This window comes from Acartia tonsa, chromosome 2, assembly GCF_053477335.1.
Source record: "Acartia tonsa isolate MP-2025a chromosome 2, ASM5347733v1, whole genome shotgun sequence".
Taxonomy (NCBI): Eukaryota; Metazoa; Arthropoda; class Copepoda; order Calanoida; family Acartiidae; genus Acartia; species Acartia tonsa.
Genome location: NC_137261.1, coordinates 19895502 through 19914290, shown reverse-complemented (window position 1 = coordinate 19914290; position 18789 = coordinate 19895502). Strand labels below are relative to the sequence as shown.

At 32.6% G+C, this 18789-nt stretch overlaps 3 protein-coding genes across 3 annotated transcripts in view; 1 reads left to right on the top strand and 2 right to left on the bottom strand.

Moving 5' to 3' along the window:
- Positions 1-18789, bottom strand: part of LOC145306512 (uncharacterized) — a 370409-nt gene that overhangs the window by 69801 nt on the left and 281819 nt on the right. The gene's annotated exons all lie outside the window — the stretch shown is intronic.
- LOC145306518 (uncharacterized) overlaps positions 1-18789 on the top strand; it is a 288222-nt gene that overhangs the window by 31205 nt on the left and 238228 nt on the right. The window lies entirely within an intron of this gene.
- TTLL1B (Tubulin tyrosine ligase-like 1B) lies at positions 589-17341 on the bottom strand. The gene is made up of 17 exons (XM_080148734.1): positions 17230-17341; positions 16885-16917; positions 16169-16247; positions 14765-14854; positions 13877-13926; positions 12465-12547; positions 11502-11599; positions 10479-10515; positions 10343-10410; positions 9036-9101; positions 6760-6826; positions 6227-6294; positions 5244-5343; positions 4165-4260; positions 1621-1679; positions 1064-1152; positions 589-728 (listed from the first exon to the last, which is right to left on the bottom strand). The coding sequence occupies exons 1-17, from the start codon at positions 17282-17284 to the stop codon at positions 667-669; spliced, it is 1200 nt and encodes a 399-aa protein (XP_080004860.1). The 5' UTR covers positions 17285-17341; the 3' UTR covers positions 589-666.

Below are 18789 nucleotides of genomic sequence, written 5' to 3'. Positions count from 1 at the left end.
AACTTTTTTTCTGAAATGGTAACTTTTTAATGTTATTCTAAAACTGTCTGGTAAAAATAAGAATTTATTTTATTTATTATTTTAATCTATAAAAAAGAATGTTTCAAGGTGCACAATTTTAAATAATTTAATTCATTGATCGTACTAATAATAGCTATTGTTATGATATGAGTTGGCAATCAGAATCCGCAATCTTGCCAATTTTTTGTATTTTAGACCCGCAATTTAGATTGCAGATTGTCAATTATTACTATTTTTGTAGCACTTTGTGCAATGTGGCAGACAAAAACCAATTATCGTATTTTTATCATTTCTTAACTATTAGTAAATGGGTAGGTAGCATCCAAGGTTTTTTTTAAATTTTATTTTCACATTTGCTTTGCATGCTTCTTTTAGGTTAGGTTGGGTTAAGTAAGGGTTAGAAAATGGCCCCAGTAATGGCTAGATTTTTTTATTTATAAAAAGAACTTTGAAAGTATTGCTAGAATCCGCAATCGGCCAAAAAACACGAATCCTCAATCCAGGGATTAATTGCAAAAATTGAGTGGATTGCCAACCCTAATTATAATTTCAATACATTATCAAGGCAAAGCTTAAATCTGTTAATAAATTATTTCTTAATACATTAGAGTGACATTTGTCATACATATTTTTTATTGTTTTTTTTTATCTTCTTCGTTTATCATGCATTCCAGCTAATTCCTCGTCTAACAGCAATTGAAAGTGACCTAAAAATGATAAAAAAAAATTTTATCGAGAATTATGAACTATGATTATTTATCTTTACCCTATACCAAAATTACACTGTGCATGATAATGGGGATATATCACAATACTTTTTATTTTAATTAAACCTTCCTCATAATCATTGATAATAATAAACAAAATTACCTTTTCGGTAAGAAAAAATATATGTCGAAAAGCTTGGACACTAACAGTTTGAATCAACTAACCAATCGCATGTTTAATAAAATTCTGAGCTGACGAATAAAAGAGTATGTTTTAAAAACTTTGGGTACCAGTATAATTTACAGTGCAATGTCTCATCTCTCCCTGATGTTACCTAAACAATCTGGAGTTGGTATCTTGTTCCATTTAACATCTGGTACCCCGTCTGGAGGTATCACCAGGTTCATTATGTCATTTATCAACCTTAAAATAAGCACGATTTCTTTTCAAATACATGGTCTATTATTCAGAGAGTTTGAGAACAAAGAAGAGCTAAAAGAGAAAGAAGAAAATATTTTAACATAAATTTCAAAACTTTCCAAATTTATTCTGGGAATAATAAACGGCAGATTCACAGCATTATATAAAGAATAGAGACACAAGCACTTATAGAGTAGCTTAGCTTTTATACAATTCTGTAAGATATATGTTATATAAATGTGAAAAAAAAACATTTTTGTATACTCAAATTTGTTATTGATTAAATTAACAAAAAAAATCCATTTTTCAAGGGTATATTCACTGATTCTCAGAAATCCTAAGGCAAATGTGAAACTTCCCTAAAATGAAGAACTCAGCAGATTCAGTAGTTATCGAAATCTTAAGGTTCAGACAAAAAAACCTTACTGCTTTATATAATAGGATATTAAGGACTAAAACTGTAAATTATACCTATACTTGAGAACTCTATCTGCAACAGTTGTAGAACTCAAGCTGGGCGAGGCGTTCACCTGAAAACAAAAAAAGTCTTTATACCCGCGACTGTACCTTAAAACGTAGCATAATCGACCGTCGTTCAGGAGGGGATGGGTTCGAATCAGAGCCTAAACCGCGTCATAACCAAAGACGTTATAAGATGTACCTACTGCCTCTATGTCAGAATTGCGAAAGAGTATTGGGAATGCCTTATCCCAGAATAGGAGCAACTCATTAGTATGTACAGTTTGAACTTCCAGAGGAGGGTTGTGCAATCAAAGAGTCTGTTGTCTGCAATAGCTGAGATGTAGTGCCAAGGGGTGTACTATAAAAATCTGGCCATGTTTACCACTACCCCGGAGTTATTTATCAGGTATAAGACAAAGTATTTATTCTTGTGTTCTGTGTTAACCAGTAAAATTTAGAATTTGGTGGAAATTTGTTAAGTTAAATGACCACAATAATTGGATTGGTCCACTTGTCAGGAATACAGGTGTAGGTCAATGGAATATTGAAACTAACAGCCTACCGCCCTATTTTCAGGAAGAACAATTGTCATTTATCTTTAGAAGCCAGATCTTAACTTTAATATAAAATCAAAAGTTTCCTCAATTAGCTTGACATACAATTCCAGCAGTTCACAGTAAAATGTTCCTAGGATCGATTATCTAGAAAAACTGTTAAAGGAAGCCTGCAAGAAATACCACGCTTTAACTGCTGAAAGACTGCCACAAGTAGACCAAATACCCCAAATTTGAAGCCTTCAGCTTCTATAACAAAAAAGTTCTAGGCATTTTAAAATGACATTTTATGTACAATGAAAATTTTGAAAGAATTGCAATGCTCTTGTTAAAAACTTTGAAATTAAACTACGTAGCCTAGAAAAAAAATTATAAGCTTATTTTTGAAAGAATTGCAATGCTCATGTTGAAAACTTTGAAATTTCACTACGTGGCCTAGAAAAAAAATTATAAGCTTATTTTTGTCATAAATTTAGGTTTCCAGTAACTAATTATATTTTTACAATAAAAATACCCATTTTTATAGTCAAAATCATTAAAAAAAAATAAGTTTTACTTGCGTTGTGCCGAATGTACTGTAGCCAATCAGAAGGCTGAATCAGCTTAACAACCAATCACAGCTAAGCTTGTATTAGTTTACCCCTTTGTTTCCGCTATGATTTTCGTTTAAAAATGCAATCTAAATCGAATTTTTTTCATAGATTTTGACTATGAAATGTGGTGTTTTTATTGTAAAAATGTAATCAGTTACAGGCAATCTAAGTTTCTGACAAAGATAAGGTTATAATTTTGTGTCTAGGCGACGTAATTTAATATTGTTTTTTCTTTTATGAGCATTGGAAATCTTTCAAAAATTCCATTGTACATAAAATGCTATTTTGAAATGCCTAGAACTTTTTTGTTATTGAAGCTGAAGGCTTTAAATTTGGGGTATTGGGTCTTCTTGTGGCAGTCTTTCAGCAGTTAAAGCGTGTTATTTCTTGCAGGCGTCCTTTAAGGATGCTAGCGGCCAAACGGCTGAACTAGTACAAATTTTTAACTATTATAAGAAGGCTTGCAAATAAGCGGGAAGCTTTCGCTGTACAACATTGGATCTTGGCTATTAGCAACATTTAAAATTTAATAAAGAAAAACATTTAGTTAAAGTTCTAATCAAGTTCTGAATTTCACTGATTGATCTATCTCATAGTCCCTGATAAACTCTCACAACCTATTTTTATCTTTCCAATTAAACTTTGCTGGATTTCTTTTCATTCTAGAAAAAAGGTTTTTTGTAAAGAAAGCTATTCTACAAATCAGCCTGAGTCATTATTTTATATTGTACTTTGTAAATAGATTATTACAATTAGAAATTTTGGATGATGAATCCCTTAATTGGATCAATATTTGCACTCTGTAAGAATAATCCTACTACATTATAGGTTACTAGAGGCCTCTAGGGGCATTAATATACTTTTTACCGTATAAAAATGAAAGCTATTTAATCTTCTTATCATTACAGCGCTGCGCTACTTATAGACATAACTATGCTTGTCACCATAGAAAATTCTTAACAGAGAAGTTATAAATGAAAAAAGATTAGGCCCTCATTTTCCTAATTAAAGTTTGCGTACCTAGTATAATAGTATATTTTAATTAAGAGGAGCCAAGTGAAAAAATACAAACATTTACTCATTACTAGCATCAGCTCGTTGTCAGGAAGGTGATAGGTTCACATCTCGGCCCCTCACCGCCTCAATACTAAAGAAGTTTTAAGTGTTTCTACTGCTGCTGTGTCAGGTGTGCGACATAAGGGAATGCCTTGGCCCAAAACAGGCACAACTCACTACCAGGCACTTCCAGACAAAGGTCGTGCAATCAAAGGGTTGGTTGTCTAAAGGGTGTGTGTGACAAGATAATCATGCATAGAAATTAGATTAGGTTCAGAGATACACCAATATAAGATATCGTGATTCATCCCGTCCCCATGGGCTATCTTGAGACTATGTGGGGATCTTACCTCAATGAGCCAGGGTTTAAGATGATTATCAATGATGATATCATATCCGTAACACTCGTAGCAGTGTCTGTCTGACACTAGAACAGGGGCCACAGCCTATAATAAGAAAAAAGTAATATGACGGACATTCCAGTACTTTGTTTGTCTATCAGTCCGTAATGCTACATGGGAGATGTGGTTTTCTCGGCAAATTTTTGTGTCAAGATTTCTTATACTAATGATCAATGAGTATCTAGTTCATATAATTCACTGAATCACGGAAAGAAAACGAAGTAGCGGGTTTGTCGTATTTTACAGAAGCTTTTGATATGTTAGGTTATGTTCTAATTTTATAAGGAGAAAGGAATTGTGATTTCTATAAATTTATTCTTGTTTTATGGCCACTAAGCATCTGCTCTTTAAATTACTTTGTACAAATTTCTATCCATGATGTTTATTGTGCTTCTCTACTTACGGATGTTGTCATTCTTGATAATTATAATGTTTGGTATAGTCTTAAAATAGGCATTTTATAATTACGTTTTCTTATTCGTTGGCTCAACACATTTGGGGAATTTAATTTTGATCGCTTCACCACTAATTGTAATCTACAAAAGGGGTAATTTTGTGCGTTATCATTGGTGTTTTACATGAATTTATCAACAACTATCCTATCCCTTTAGAGCCCTGATATCCTTATAATAAAGTAACATGATGTTTGTGTGTTTGTCTCTGTGTTTGTATGTAACGGATCGGGTTCTTCATAACAGGGTAGCTTCTCAGAGGTCCCGGGAAGGTTTATAACTATTTTGGGAGAGGGTACCGCCACCCTCCCAAGAGAAATAATAATATATCAAAATTTTTATTTTAAGTATAGAGACTCCTACTAACATTTCGAGTATCGTATAAAGAGACTCTTACGCGACATATCGTAGAAACTTGAACGCAACAAAAAAAAAACATTTAAAGTGCCACTAGAGGCTTCTAGGGGGCGTAGCCGCTAGTTTATAAAAAATATGCCTTTTAAGCTAGTTAGAATGTTTAAAAGAGAGGGTTTTATGCCAAATTAACATATTTTTTTTAAAATGATATATTTATACCTTTAAGCTGTGAATGATGAGCCAGTTAATTTCATTAAAAAGTTTATCACTTTCGGCCTTGCCACGCGACATCTCAAGAAATAGTTTCAGATTCTCTACACTAGTAAAATATGATAGTTAATTTCAGAGGTTAATTTTGAAATTTACAAATCTTATATTGAATTTTTTTGTTTAATAACTGAAGATATAATAATGTTAACAAGACTTTTAGATTTAGATCATAATTTCTGACTGAAAATGCTTGCTTTTCAATAAAATGTACATTTTTGTTTGGTTTATACTTTTAAGTTGTTGCAGATGCATTTACTTTTTCCTTATTATTTTTTCTTAATGGGAAAAACAAACTTTACTTTCAACTTAATACAGAGTAGTAAGGTTTTTTTTTTGTATGTCCGTTAGAATCTAACAAACCAATAAACAGATCATGTTCTTCGATTTAGGAAAGCTTCTTAGTTCCTGTAGATCCTCCCATGGTGGTTTTAGCTTATTTTTCTGACCCCTAACTTCCCCTTTTGGGCACAACCGCGAGTTTTATTAAATGCGGTTTCCCTAGTGTTGCACAGATACTAACCCCCCCTTATTTTGAAATTAATTTAAAGTAAGAGGGGGGGGGGGGGTACTAGTTTTTTTTTTTGCTTTAACTTTAGACCAGGTTAAGTTAGAACAGTATTAGGGCATCGCAATTGAAGGCCCCGCAGGGGTTAGCCATATGATAAAATACACAGTCGCTTTGTTTTCCGTTTATATTCAAAATAAAGGCGAGGGAAGGGGGTAGGTTGCAGTGCTCGAGAGGGACTTTATGGGAAAGCAACATTCTGTCTTTGTTAACTAGTAAATAATGGAACTAAGTATAGAAAAAAATCTAAGTTATAATACACGGCTCCCCCCCGCCCAATAATTTATTCTTCATTTATTGAATTAAAAACCCGTCTAAGAATAGCCTGAATGTAAAGTAGCAGCTACCCTAAAATAATGAAACTTACTCTAATTTTCCTCCATGAATATTGTTGTATTCCATTCCATGTTTCTGTAATACAATCAACACATACAACTTTAAAAATATTCTTAATTAGACAAGCACAAAAAAACCATGGATGGCCAAACAGACAAAGTGAGTTTCAGAGCAAATGTTTAGTTGTCATAAGAAATAAATTGATATAATATTCATATTTTGCAGCGAACCAAATAAATTACATACTGGATGCTCATTACTATAGGGGACCCTAAACTCACAAGTGTATCTTGAATCGCAAATGAGAAATACGGAAGGACATGCGCCGCCTGTAAGCCTCAGAGAAATCAACAATATTAAAAATCAGCTGGAATTCTAAACATGAACTAAATGTGGCAATCCCTCTTTATATAAAAAATCAAAGCATCCAAACGGGATAAATTTGAGGCTTCATCGCAGCTGCCGAGCCCTGCTAATTATTACCCCTGAAGCGAAGATCTAATAAATACCAACTACGTCCCTAATGATAAAAATGTTGATTGTGTTAATTTCCTGTATGGCAACATTTGTCAGGTGAACAAATAGATTATCCATCTCCCTAGCGCTATCATCATACTTGACCGTACAGAATCTAAGTATGTAGTTATAATGTCATTAGATTGTTGATATGTCGATACATTGTCAGCCAATAACACTTTTAATTCAACGTAGATATTATCTAAAAATATTTCAAAAGTAGCCTGTCGTTATTATGTCAGTCATGATCACTTTATATTGCAGCTATAAAGTCGACTTCATTTCTTGAAATTATAAATCGATTTAAAGCCAACAATTTTGAAACTATTTATAAAATCTTTTTTGGCGACTTCTCTTGGGAGGTTGGTGGTGCCCTCCCTCAAAATAGTTATAAACCTTCCCAGGACCTATGAGAGGCTACACTACATAACTTTTGTGTCACTTTTGAGGAAGACGGTTCCCGTTTCTCCCATCTCTTTTAAAGAGATTTTCTTCTCCCCTTCCCTTTTTCTTTTCCGAAATGTATATGACGTCACAGGAATCGTCTTCCTCAAAAGTGACGCAAAAGTTATGTAGTTTAGTCTTAAACCCTATCTTTCCTGCGGTTAGCGTGATCTTTTGGTACACATAGAGATCCTGTTACTTTTATATAAAGATTAGAAATAGAATCTTGCCCTATTACAATATACAAAAATACATTTAGCCCACAGTGGGATCTTTTGCCAAAAAACGGGACATTAAGGGTAGACAAAAGTAAACATCAATAAAAAAGCTTGTATTTGACGAAATGATATAATTTCTTTTGCTTTAACTCAAAAATAACATAAATTTTGCTCCTGTTAACTTCTAATGTGCATTTGGTAAGTACGTCTGGCGGTTTTGGAGGAGCGAAGCTACCCTATTTTTAAAAAATCTATAAACCTTCATAACTTTAGTTAGGATAGGAATATTTTAACAAAATAAACGTCTATGTAAATATTTCTTCAATGCAAGCAATGTTTGTGAACATGAATATAGCGTCAGGTGCACCCAGTTCGAGTCCCGGCATTTTTAGGTAGGTCCAGTATAAGTAAAATAGGACACTAATAAGGCATGTTTTCTAATGTTTTTTTTACAGATATAAACAACAATAACATAATTTTCAAAACACTTTTGATTTTGTGTTAATACCTTTATTCTAAGTCTAGCTATCTTCATTTAAAGTTTGTAAAAGAATATAAACATAATTGCTTATATTATATTCTCTCTCAGACGCATATATAATGTTTTTGCAATATTATAATTAATCCCCGAATTTGAATTTCTGCTGAACCAAAACCAGTTAGAAATACAATTTTTTTCAAAACACATGAAATTTAGCAAATTTAATTGCTAAAATAAAAGTATTTATAAGTCATCTTTTTTTAAGGACTCCTTGTTCCCTTAAATGCCCATTAAAACCGCAGGAACGGCAAAAATCGTTAAAAATCACACCTACGGCGGCAAATAACGGCGAAACGGTTGGCCGGAGGCAAATAATGCATAAGTAAAGAAAGTTCCGCCTTAAAAAGTTAGAAAACATTGCAGAGATGACTTTGGGCTCTAAAATGACTCCTTCCCCCTCTAACGAGGGAAAATTTCAAATTAACAAGAACAAAATTTTTCAAACCATGCAATGTAAAATGCTCAATTACTCAAAAACGGCCGGGAGGCTCCAGGTTATGAAAACTGTTTTAAACACAATACATGTTGCATATTAATATTATTATTGCAAAACCCGGGGCATCCTGGCCGTTTTTGGGTAAAATGGAGAAAACAGATTTTTTGGGGTTAAAAATCTTAATATTTTTGGTGAAATTTTCTCACAAAATGTCAATTTACACCACCAAAAAAATATTTTTTTAAAATTTTTCTTTAATTAGACATTGGTACAGGTATCTGAAAAGTACCTCAATCAAAAATTATTTTCATAAGATGAACATAAATGTATTTTTTGTTGCTTTGAAAAAATTGTGTAAAAAAATCTGGAAAATCATCAAAACTGAAAAGAAATTTTTCACTACCTTTTTTAAAAATGGCATAAATCCGCCAAAAATGAATATTTTTTAAAAATTTCTTTTCTAGCTGTCTACTTACAGCCATTATTAATTCCTCGGATAGATAAAAGTCAATTTTAAATTTTTTGGATGTCCCACTGGATCCCACTGTGTAGCCTTATAAAATGTTCTAAAATATTCCTTCATCAGAGAGACGATACTTCAGGCCAAGTAGCAAAATTTTTAAAACACATTTACTTTTTTTATAACAAGAATTTTGTAACACCAATGTATTAAAAAATAATTGACCTGCAAAATCCAAGTTTGTACATGTAGACTTTCAGCGGTCTGAATGACGTCACCAGAACATACAACCTAACAACATTGTACGTGTGTTTCAGTTAATTTCACATTAATTGTTATGAAAAATCCCTATTTCAGCAGTTTCCCTCAATGCTCCTAGTCGATCACAACCACTCTAATTGAAAATAAGGGTAGTGTGGTAGTTTTTTCTATATAAAAGTCCCCGCAGGGTTTAGGCTAGGGTTGGGCCGGATATCCGCCCAATTTTACTATCCGGCCGGATACAGGATATTAAAACTATCTGGATACCAGATGTCTGGCTGTTTTTTAATGAAGGATATCCGGTAATTTGCCGGATATCGAACGTTGGCCAGATATCCGGCTGGAATTGGATATCCGGCATTATAAATCAGCCAGATATCCGATATCCGGTATCGTGCCAAAAAGTATCCGGCCCAACTTTAGTTTAGGCGTTGTGAGAAACTACCCCTTCTTATTTTTTAAATTAGGAAGGGGTGGTTTGCTCGCCAGGCACTTTAAGGGAACGCCCAAAAGTAAACATATATAAATGTAATTATGATTTATTTGTACAGAAAAATTATAAGAAATATGGTTAGGTAATTAACAGGTTCTAGGAAAGGAAATATATTTTTTTTCTATGTAAACCAAGGTTTCTTAATATTTAGTAATTATCAGAGATTTATTGATAAGCCAATAGATTATTTAGTAAAAGGCCGTTTATGAAATTCTGGTTTATCATCTGATAAAGATTGGGAAGGAAAAAAATCTTTACTAATATCCTATCTTATACATTAATAAATTGCTTATGTTTTTCCACAAAGATCTCAATAACCACCGAAACTATTGAGTTCTCTATCGTTTTAGAATATAGTGTATATAAACTAATGTTTCAGTATGGTTTTAGACTATTTTCCTGCTACCTCAACCCCACTTTTTATCTAGATGCTCGGAGCGCTGGCACTGCATCAACATTTTATTTTTTATTTTGACTGTTAAAACCTCACATGTATTTATATTTTGACTGTTAAAACCTCACATGTATTTATATTTTGACTGTTAAAACCTCACATGTATTTATATTTTGACTGTTAAAACCTCACATGTATTTATATTTTGACTGGCCTAAGGATTAACTTAAAATATAAACAGGATGTGATTACTAACTAGCAGAATATCATAGAGTAAGAAAAAGGAATATACATAAAAATGCTACGCACCGAATTACAAGTGTGTTCTTACTGTGTAGTTAGCTCTAGCCGCGCGTTTTTTGAGATTTACAATGTTATACTAACCTAAGATCAAACTTTTTTCCACCGAGAAGCAACGGATTGTCAATATATCTTGATATTACATAAGATTCCTAAATTATTATTACAAATAATGAAAATTGTCTTTTTTTTTGTAAAGAATTCTTTATATTTATTTTACCTTATTTAAATTTGGATTGAATACTGTTCGACTTTCCCTGGAAAATATTAAGCAAAACATATTAATTAATGCAATAAAAACAAAGGGTAACAGCATTGGGGTATTCCTATCCAGTTTTTTGTTTAGGAATGAATATTTTTTACCCGAGGGAATAAATGATGGACCGATAGTTTTTGTTTAAATGAGAATGATATTCCTAAACAAAAAACTGGACAGGAATATCATTCTCATTTAAACAAAAACTCATTTTTATGCTAGTAAAATGTGGTTTAATTTTGGTTTTTAAATTTCATTTATTTCCCTGGTATAATTTTTCTTTCTTTTAGTAATTAATAAAAATTCTAAAATCTTCCAAAAAAAATTAAAATCTTCTAAAAATGATACCCGGGATATAAATGATCATACCCGGGAAATAAATGAATATTTACATCCACTATTTAAGGGGTCGTTTATATGGGAATGGAAGTTCATAATTATTTGTATGAAAATATAACAGCAAAGGTTATATTAAAAAGTAGGTATTTAAACTCAAGAAATATATCAAAATTAAATAAACTATAAAACAAATCCCGCAATTTTTTATATCAAATGTTATTACGTGACATATGGACTGACTGACAATATATATACCATGATTATAAAGTAGCTGCGCTACAAATAATCAGGGAAGAAAAAAATTGGTACTAGAACAAAAACTAACTAGTATCTTTATAATACCAGGATGTACATCTGTCTGTACCGAAGGATCTCGCTAACTGCTGAACCAATATGGTTCTCTTTTACAATGTAGCTTCTTATAGTTCTTGGGGAGGTGCATATCTATTTTGGGGGAGGCTATCACCACCCTCCCAAGAAAAATCGCCAAAAACAAAAAATTAAAGCGCCTAGCGGATATTTTTGGTTAACAGCTTATCTTAGCATAGATTGAAAAGAAACATGTTAAGTACCCCTAGAGGCCTCTAGTGGCGTAGCCATTAGTAGGATAAAAAGTATTTTTTTCTTCATTTAAAAAAATATTTTTACCTTGACCATTTTTTGAGCTTGGATAACTTATTGATGAGAAATATTCCAGTACCCTGAGACTTTCCACAAGGTTTCATAATCCACGTGGAATTAGGATTCTTCCTAAAACAAGAATCATTCAAAGTTTTTTCTACCTGTAATTTACTTCCACCCTTACCGCAAAGAAAAATCGCGTCTAGAATTTAGAATCTAAAAAAAAAATTATTTTCCCTTTTTTTCTGTTAAAACCTAAATTATAAAGTACTGGATCGATTCACTGATTAATTCTTACACAACAAAGGAAATCAGAAAAAAATATTGCGTTCAATTTGAAATGACCATTCATAGAACCAAATGCACTGACGTATTTCAATAATAAATTTTTAGATAATATTATATTTTTCAATTTAACTTATGAGATTAGAGGGAAAATATTTTTGCAAAACTGAAATTAAATTTAGAGATGATCTGTATGTTATTGCATTCATTTTTAGCGGGGCTCTGCACCCACAGCTTCCATAAGCTACGCGGCTCACAGAAGCCTCTATGTCGGCTGCATGGCTGTTTAAGCCCTTATGTCAGCATCACTTTCCAGGGAAGGAGGGGACATTGGGCTGTTTATTAAACTAATCCCCAAAGTTTTATGATAATGTTTCCGTATTCGTTGACTTAACGACTTTGGGGACTTTTATTGAATTTTAATGGTTAGTTTACTAAGTTAAGTGTTTATACGTTTTAACCACTAATTGTAATCTACAGAAAGGGTAATTTTGTAATGCACCATTGGGGATGTACAATGTACAATCAAATTATCGGCCAATTTCTTCAGATTTTTCCCATTCTTCCCCTAAAAAGAGTAAGACCATTTTATACAAGTGTTTGATCTAACGAAAACAAAAATAATTAAATAAAAAACTTGGGTATTAATGTAATTTACAGTCCAATATCAACACAACTTGTAAATTAGCTGAGCTACAATATAACTTGCCTGTATTCCTCTACAAAGAGATTATAGTCTGCTGGTAGGATGAATGTCGTAGGTATAAAGTCCAGATACAAATATCTTCCTAAATATCACATAAATAAAGAGATTATAGTCTGCTGGCAGAATGAATGTTGTAGGAATAAAGTCCAGATACAAATATCTTCCTAAATATCACATAAGAAAGAGATTATAGTCTGCTGGTAGGATTAATGTCGTAGGAATAAAGTCCAGATACAAATATCTTCCTAAATATTCCATAATATAGAGTGATCAACACAGTTTAATTAAACATGTTATTTTTATTTGATAAGTCCAATACACAGTGTTTCATGTCAAGAACAATCTTCAGTTAGATAAATAAAAATACATGATGCTTTAATGAGCATAAATTCTATACTGTTTATTAAAAACAAAAGATAGAGATTATAGTCTGCTGGTAGGATTAATGTCGTAGGGATAAAATCCAGGTACAAATATCTTCCAGAGATTGATCAATGAAACGAAAAGAAAGAGATATGCCAGAAATATGTAAAATCACAAAACCTTCATTAGAAAATATTTTTCTTTTTCTTTTGAAGCATGTTTAAGTAAATTATGTACTGTTATGGTAAAGGAACACTTATTTATAATATCCAGCGGTCCATCATAAAAAACAGCCGATAGAATCACATTTTCTCCATAGTGACAATTTGAATTATAGAGTACCTTCGCTACTAAAAATCAGTTTATATTTTTATATTAATGAATATAAATACGTGGTTATTGGAATTTTTGTCGTCAATTTAGATTGCTAGAATAGTCCTCAGATATTGGTCACTACGTTCCTCCCAGGGTCAGGGGAGTGGATGGAGAAATGTCATATGGAGGGAACTTGGAGAAACATTTTATCAGGGTATGCGAGAATCTCTTACAATATCCATGTATTCTATATTTATTCTAATAGTTTAGTCTAATATGTGCTACCATAAACATAACTTTAGTATGTATAATATTATTTATTATTTATAAATAATATACTAGCGGCTTCGCCCCTAGCCTCTAGGGGCTGTGCCCCAAGAGGTTTGATCAAACCAATTTTACGTATTTTAGATTTAAAAGAAATTTTTTTTTTCAAAAATTTTATTTGGGGAGGGGGGAATTTTTTTTTTTTTGGGGGGGGGGTTAGTCGACCCCAATATTTTAATTTTAGTTTTAAAAAGAAATTTTTATTTGGGGGGGGGGGGGGTTCATTTTTTTGAAGTGTCCCCCCCCCCAAGAAAATAGTTATAAACCTTCCCGGGACCTATGAGAAGCTACCCTGTAAAGAAGAACCCAATCGGTTTAGCGGTTAGCGAGATCCTTCGCTACAAACAAACAAACAGACAAACAGACAGACAGACATCGTTCTACTTTGTATTATAGATATATTTACCTTCTGGACTTTTTTCTGCTAGTGGATTTCCCTCCCTTTCCAAATCTCTCCTAGTGAAGAAAAATAGATTATTAAGAAACAATATTTTTAATTAAGAATTTTCTTTCTTCAAACAATTGAAAAGCTACATTCATATTTCTTGAAATGTTCATTAGTGGATTTTTATAATTTTGTACCGAAGATACTCTGTAAGTGTTTGTGTCTGTCTGAAGGTTGGTTGGTCATTCGTTCGAACGTTATGTATGCCTGTTTTAATACGCATGCAGATAATGCACTTTCAAACAATTCTTTTAACAATTTAGCTTAATGAACAATTATCTTTTTATCTTCTTTACTTCAATTTAAATAGCTAAATTTTCTCTCTTTGAACTTTTTTATAATTTAACATCTATGTATAATGGAATTATTCACCATCCTTAAAAAGTAACAAAATGTCTGACTGTCTGTCCCAAACGATTTATCTAACCATATAACCAATATGGTTTTCTCTCCAAAATGTTGATTCTTTTTCTGTGTAGGGTTATAACTATTATAATGGAGGGTACCACCAAGCCCAAAGAAAATACTCTCCCCCACATATTTTTTTTTTAAAACTAAAATTGAAAATGTAGAGTTGACATTCTCCCCAAAAAGCAGCTTTTTTTTGTCCCCAAGTAAAGTCCCAGAAGGTTTGTTTTGCAGCTTCTGGAAAATATAAACTTTCCTACCTATATGAATCAGCTTATATTGCCTATAAAAAATGACGTCTTGCAATACAAATGACCAATGATGATAGTCAAGTTTTTATTTTAATTGACCAATGGTAAAATGTATGCTGGCCTAACATTGGCCATTTGTATTGTATGACGTCATTTTTTATGATGCTTAATAAGTTGTTTCTTTTTCTACCTGTATCTTTTTATATTTTTGACCATAGTATCCTTTCTTGTAAGTTCATAATGATTTGGAAAATGGTTGATAATCTGATAATCATTCATTCTAAATAACAAAGATAATCATATATTTACATTATAAGTAGCGCATCATTAGAAATAAACAATAATTTGGAAGAAAAAAAACAGTAAACTGTTATATATATTAAAGTTTACAAAGAAAAACTTATTGAAGAAATAAATTAACAATAAAAAAATCACGAAACCTAAAACTAAAGTGAAGTAACTCCACAAATCACACTTGTTGGTGAAGTGAACTCACCTGTATACAGAATCTACAGAGAACAGGTTCCTGCAAGTCTGAGTGGAGGCCCAGTAAAACTAAAGTGAACTCACCTGTAACCAGAATCCACAGAGAACAGGTTCCTGCAAGTCTGAGTGGAGGACCAGTAAAACTAAAGTGAACTCACCTGTAACCAGAATCCACAGAGAACAGGTTCCTGCAAGTCTGAGTGGAGGCCCAGTAAAACTGAGTGAACTCACCTGTAACCCGAATCCATAGAGAACAGGTTCCTGCAAGTCTGAGTGGAGGACCAGTAAAACTGAGTGAAATTACCTGTAACCCGAATCCATAGAGAACAGGTTCCTGCAAGTCTGAGTGGAGGACCAGTAAAACTGAGTGAACTCACCTGTAACCAGAATCCACAGAGAACAGGTTCCTGCAAGTCTGGGTGGAGGCTCAGTAAAACTGAGTGAACTCACCTGTAACCAGAATCTACAGAGAACAGGTTCCTGCAAGTCTGAGTGGAGGCCCAGTAAAACTGAGTGAACTCACCTGTAACCAGAATCCACAGAGAACAGGTTCCTGCAAGTCTGAGTGGAGGACCAGTAAAACTAAAGTGAACTCACCTGTAACCAGAATCCACAGAGAACAGGTTCCTGCAAGTCTGAGTGGAGGCCCAGTAAAACTGAGTGAACTCACCTGTAACCCGAATCCATAGAGAACAGGTTCCTGCAAGTCTGAGTGGAGGACCAGTAAAACTGAGTGAACTCACCTGTAACCAGAATCCACAGAGAACAGGTTCCTGCAAGTCTGGGTGGAGGCTCAGTAAAACTGAGTGAACTCACCTGTAACCAGAATCTACAGAGAACAGGTTCCTGCAAGTCTGAGTGGAGGCCAAGTAAAACTGAGTGAACTCACCTGTAACCAGAATCCACAGAGAACAGGTTCCTGCAAGTCTGGGTGGAGGCCCAGTAAAACTGAGTGAACTCACCTGTAACCAGAATCCACAGAGAACAGGTTCCTGCAAGTCTGAGTGGAGGCCCAGTAAAACTGAGTGAACTCACCTGTAACCAGAATCCACAGAGAACAGGTTCCTGCAAGTCTGAGTGGAGGCCCAGTAAAACTGAGTAAACTTACCTGTAACCAGAATCCACAGAGAACAGGTTCCTGCAAGTCTGAGTGGAGGCCCAGTAAAACTGCCAGTCATCATCAGGACCTTATATTTCAAATTAACAATGATAATAAATTTATAACAGCTATATCCTAGCTTATACCTACAACAAATTAATTCGGAAAAAAATCACGAAACCTACACGTAATTTCAGCTGTCGTTGGGTGTCAATACATCGTAGAATTGACGACCTATACATCTGCCTCCAAATATAATTTTCGATTTATTTCGCTTGTTAGTTATACCTTATTCCTGGCTATATCCCTAATATTAATTTTGACCAATTAGAACACAGTGTTATCGATGAGTATGTGTACATATTTTAGTTAGAAAGGACAGTTTTTGTCTCTTGTATTTTTGACATTAATATCAATCGTATGTCATATGTTGGAATGTTGTGTCTGATCGCAATATTCTTACTGTAAAACAAACATATACCTCCGAGGGTGGAGGTAAAAGGGGGTTTATCCCCTCAAACTTTGAAACCAATCATTTTAACCCCTCAAAATATTGAAAAAATACATTAGAATGATAATCCCCCTAAAACATTTGAAACCCCTCTTTTTACTTCACTCAAAATAAAATGCTTGGAAGACAAAGGTTTGTTGATAACAGAACTACTAAAGAATAAGTTAGATAATCTAACTTAGATTACTCCCTATAGAACTAATAAAGTTTTTACCTACAGGCACCCAACCTCTCTTCTCCATATTTCCTAAATAAAATTGTGTAATAACAATATCAATATCAATACAGGTATTAAGATAATCATAGACAAACAATAAAATTGAATATGAATAAAAAATTAAGAACAATACATTCAAATATGGATTATGTGCAGTATCAAAGGAGAAAACAATCTCACAAGAGGTAATATTGGATAGCCTTTATGAATTTACAAATAAAAATTTTCAAAATAATGAAAAAGTGAACATCTGGCTAACATGGAGTGTTGTTGAAGACTTGCAGAGTAGCTTTGCTATGAAAACTAGATAAACAATAAAACTAGAATGCTAGAATGATTTACCAAGAATGACAGATTTGTCCATGTCCACACAATATGATACTGTGGCTCCTGACATTATTATCTCAGCTCAAAATCTTAAAAATAATTGATGTAATTGTACTCTCCAATTATGATAAAAATTAGGATTACAACATCCATAAGTAGTGAATCACAAAAAATCAAGGATACTATTACGGACAAGAGAATTTGTTGAAATCAATAATGATTTTAGGATTTTTATTTTGATATTCGTGGAAATTGTCTGTAAAACGATGCTATACATGGTTTTTCAGTATGGCTGAGAACCAGTTCTAATTCAGAGGATATAAATCGGTTTCGAAGCCATACTGGATATGTGTAATTGTAAAATGCAAAGACAGAACTATTAAAAAATATGTATATCCAAATGTATTTTATTATAAAAAAAAAACAATTGTATAAATGTTTTGTAAAACTATAAAAAATTTGGATACTACATATTAAACAATTATATTTCAAATATTGTAATTATTTTATTTTACAAAATATGATTCGTGAAAAAAGTTTTATAATTGATTTTTATTATTAGATAGCCTAATTAATGCATCTGAGCCTTGAAGTATTGTTTAAATAGATCGGCTGCGACCTTTTGGCGGCTGATGCTGTGGATTTAACAAACAGTGCAGTTTAAACAAAACATCATCGATACGTTCATTAATGACTGATATGCGAAAAAAAGTGATTCTGTCACTGCTTCTTGGCAGTGCACGAATTACTATTTAGATCAGACAAGCGGCTTCAGCCTTTTAAATCATCAAAACTAAACGCAGCCAAGCACTGAAAAAAAAAACTAACTGACATTTAATGAGTTAATTCATTTGGTATATTTATTTTGTTATTTCTTGTTTTTATCAAACTAAATCACATACATCTTATATAGAAAAAACAATGATTTAACTAGTAGGATCACTTTCCCAAACTTCTATTTATAAAAAATAAGGTACATATTTCAGTCACAAAATCCATTGCTTTACTGTATTTAGTTTATTATCATTACTTTCGCCAGGGAAAGAGATTTTTATTCAATGATTTAAATTTTTAAAATCATGTATTTATACAAAAGCAAGGGTAATTGTAACCATAAGCTAAGCAACCTTTAAAAAAATATCAAAAATTGCAACATTAATTATTTTTATTCATACAATATCAATGAAACACTATATATACTTTGTAAAGCGAACCTTTTCTATAGAATAATATCGTCCGATCCGTTCGTACATTCATACAGTAGCTCTAATCGTTGATTTATAATTTTCCTATTGATTTTATTCTTATCATTCTAGTAATTTTTAACTTTTTAAATAAATAAAAAAAAGAAATATGGTACCTAATCTGCAATAAATAAAGTAAATAAAAGGATTAAAAATAATTAAGCAACATGTGAATTTAATAAGAGGTTTATAGATACTGTAATTTTGATTTAAAAAAATAATAATCACTTGAATTTTACTTGTGCATAATTATCCCTGTTCCCCTGGTATGGTTGTTTGATCAATAACTGTAATGCACTTAACAAGTTATTCCACAATTACCCCTCAACTG

Coding starts and splice junctions, on each gene's coding strand:
- TTLL1B (XM_080148734.1), bottom strand. CDS start 17,284: ATGTCAGGAGCCACAGTATCATATTGTGTGGACATGGACAAATCTGTC. Junction 16,248..16,884: donor GAGAGGTTGGGTGCCTGTAG/GTAAAAACTTTA, acceptor TTGAAATATAAG/GTCCTGATGATGACTGGCAG. Junction 10,516..11,501: donor AAGCTCAAAAAATGGTCAAG/GTAAAAATATTT, acceptor AATATTTTCCAG/GGAAAGTCGAACAGTATTCA.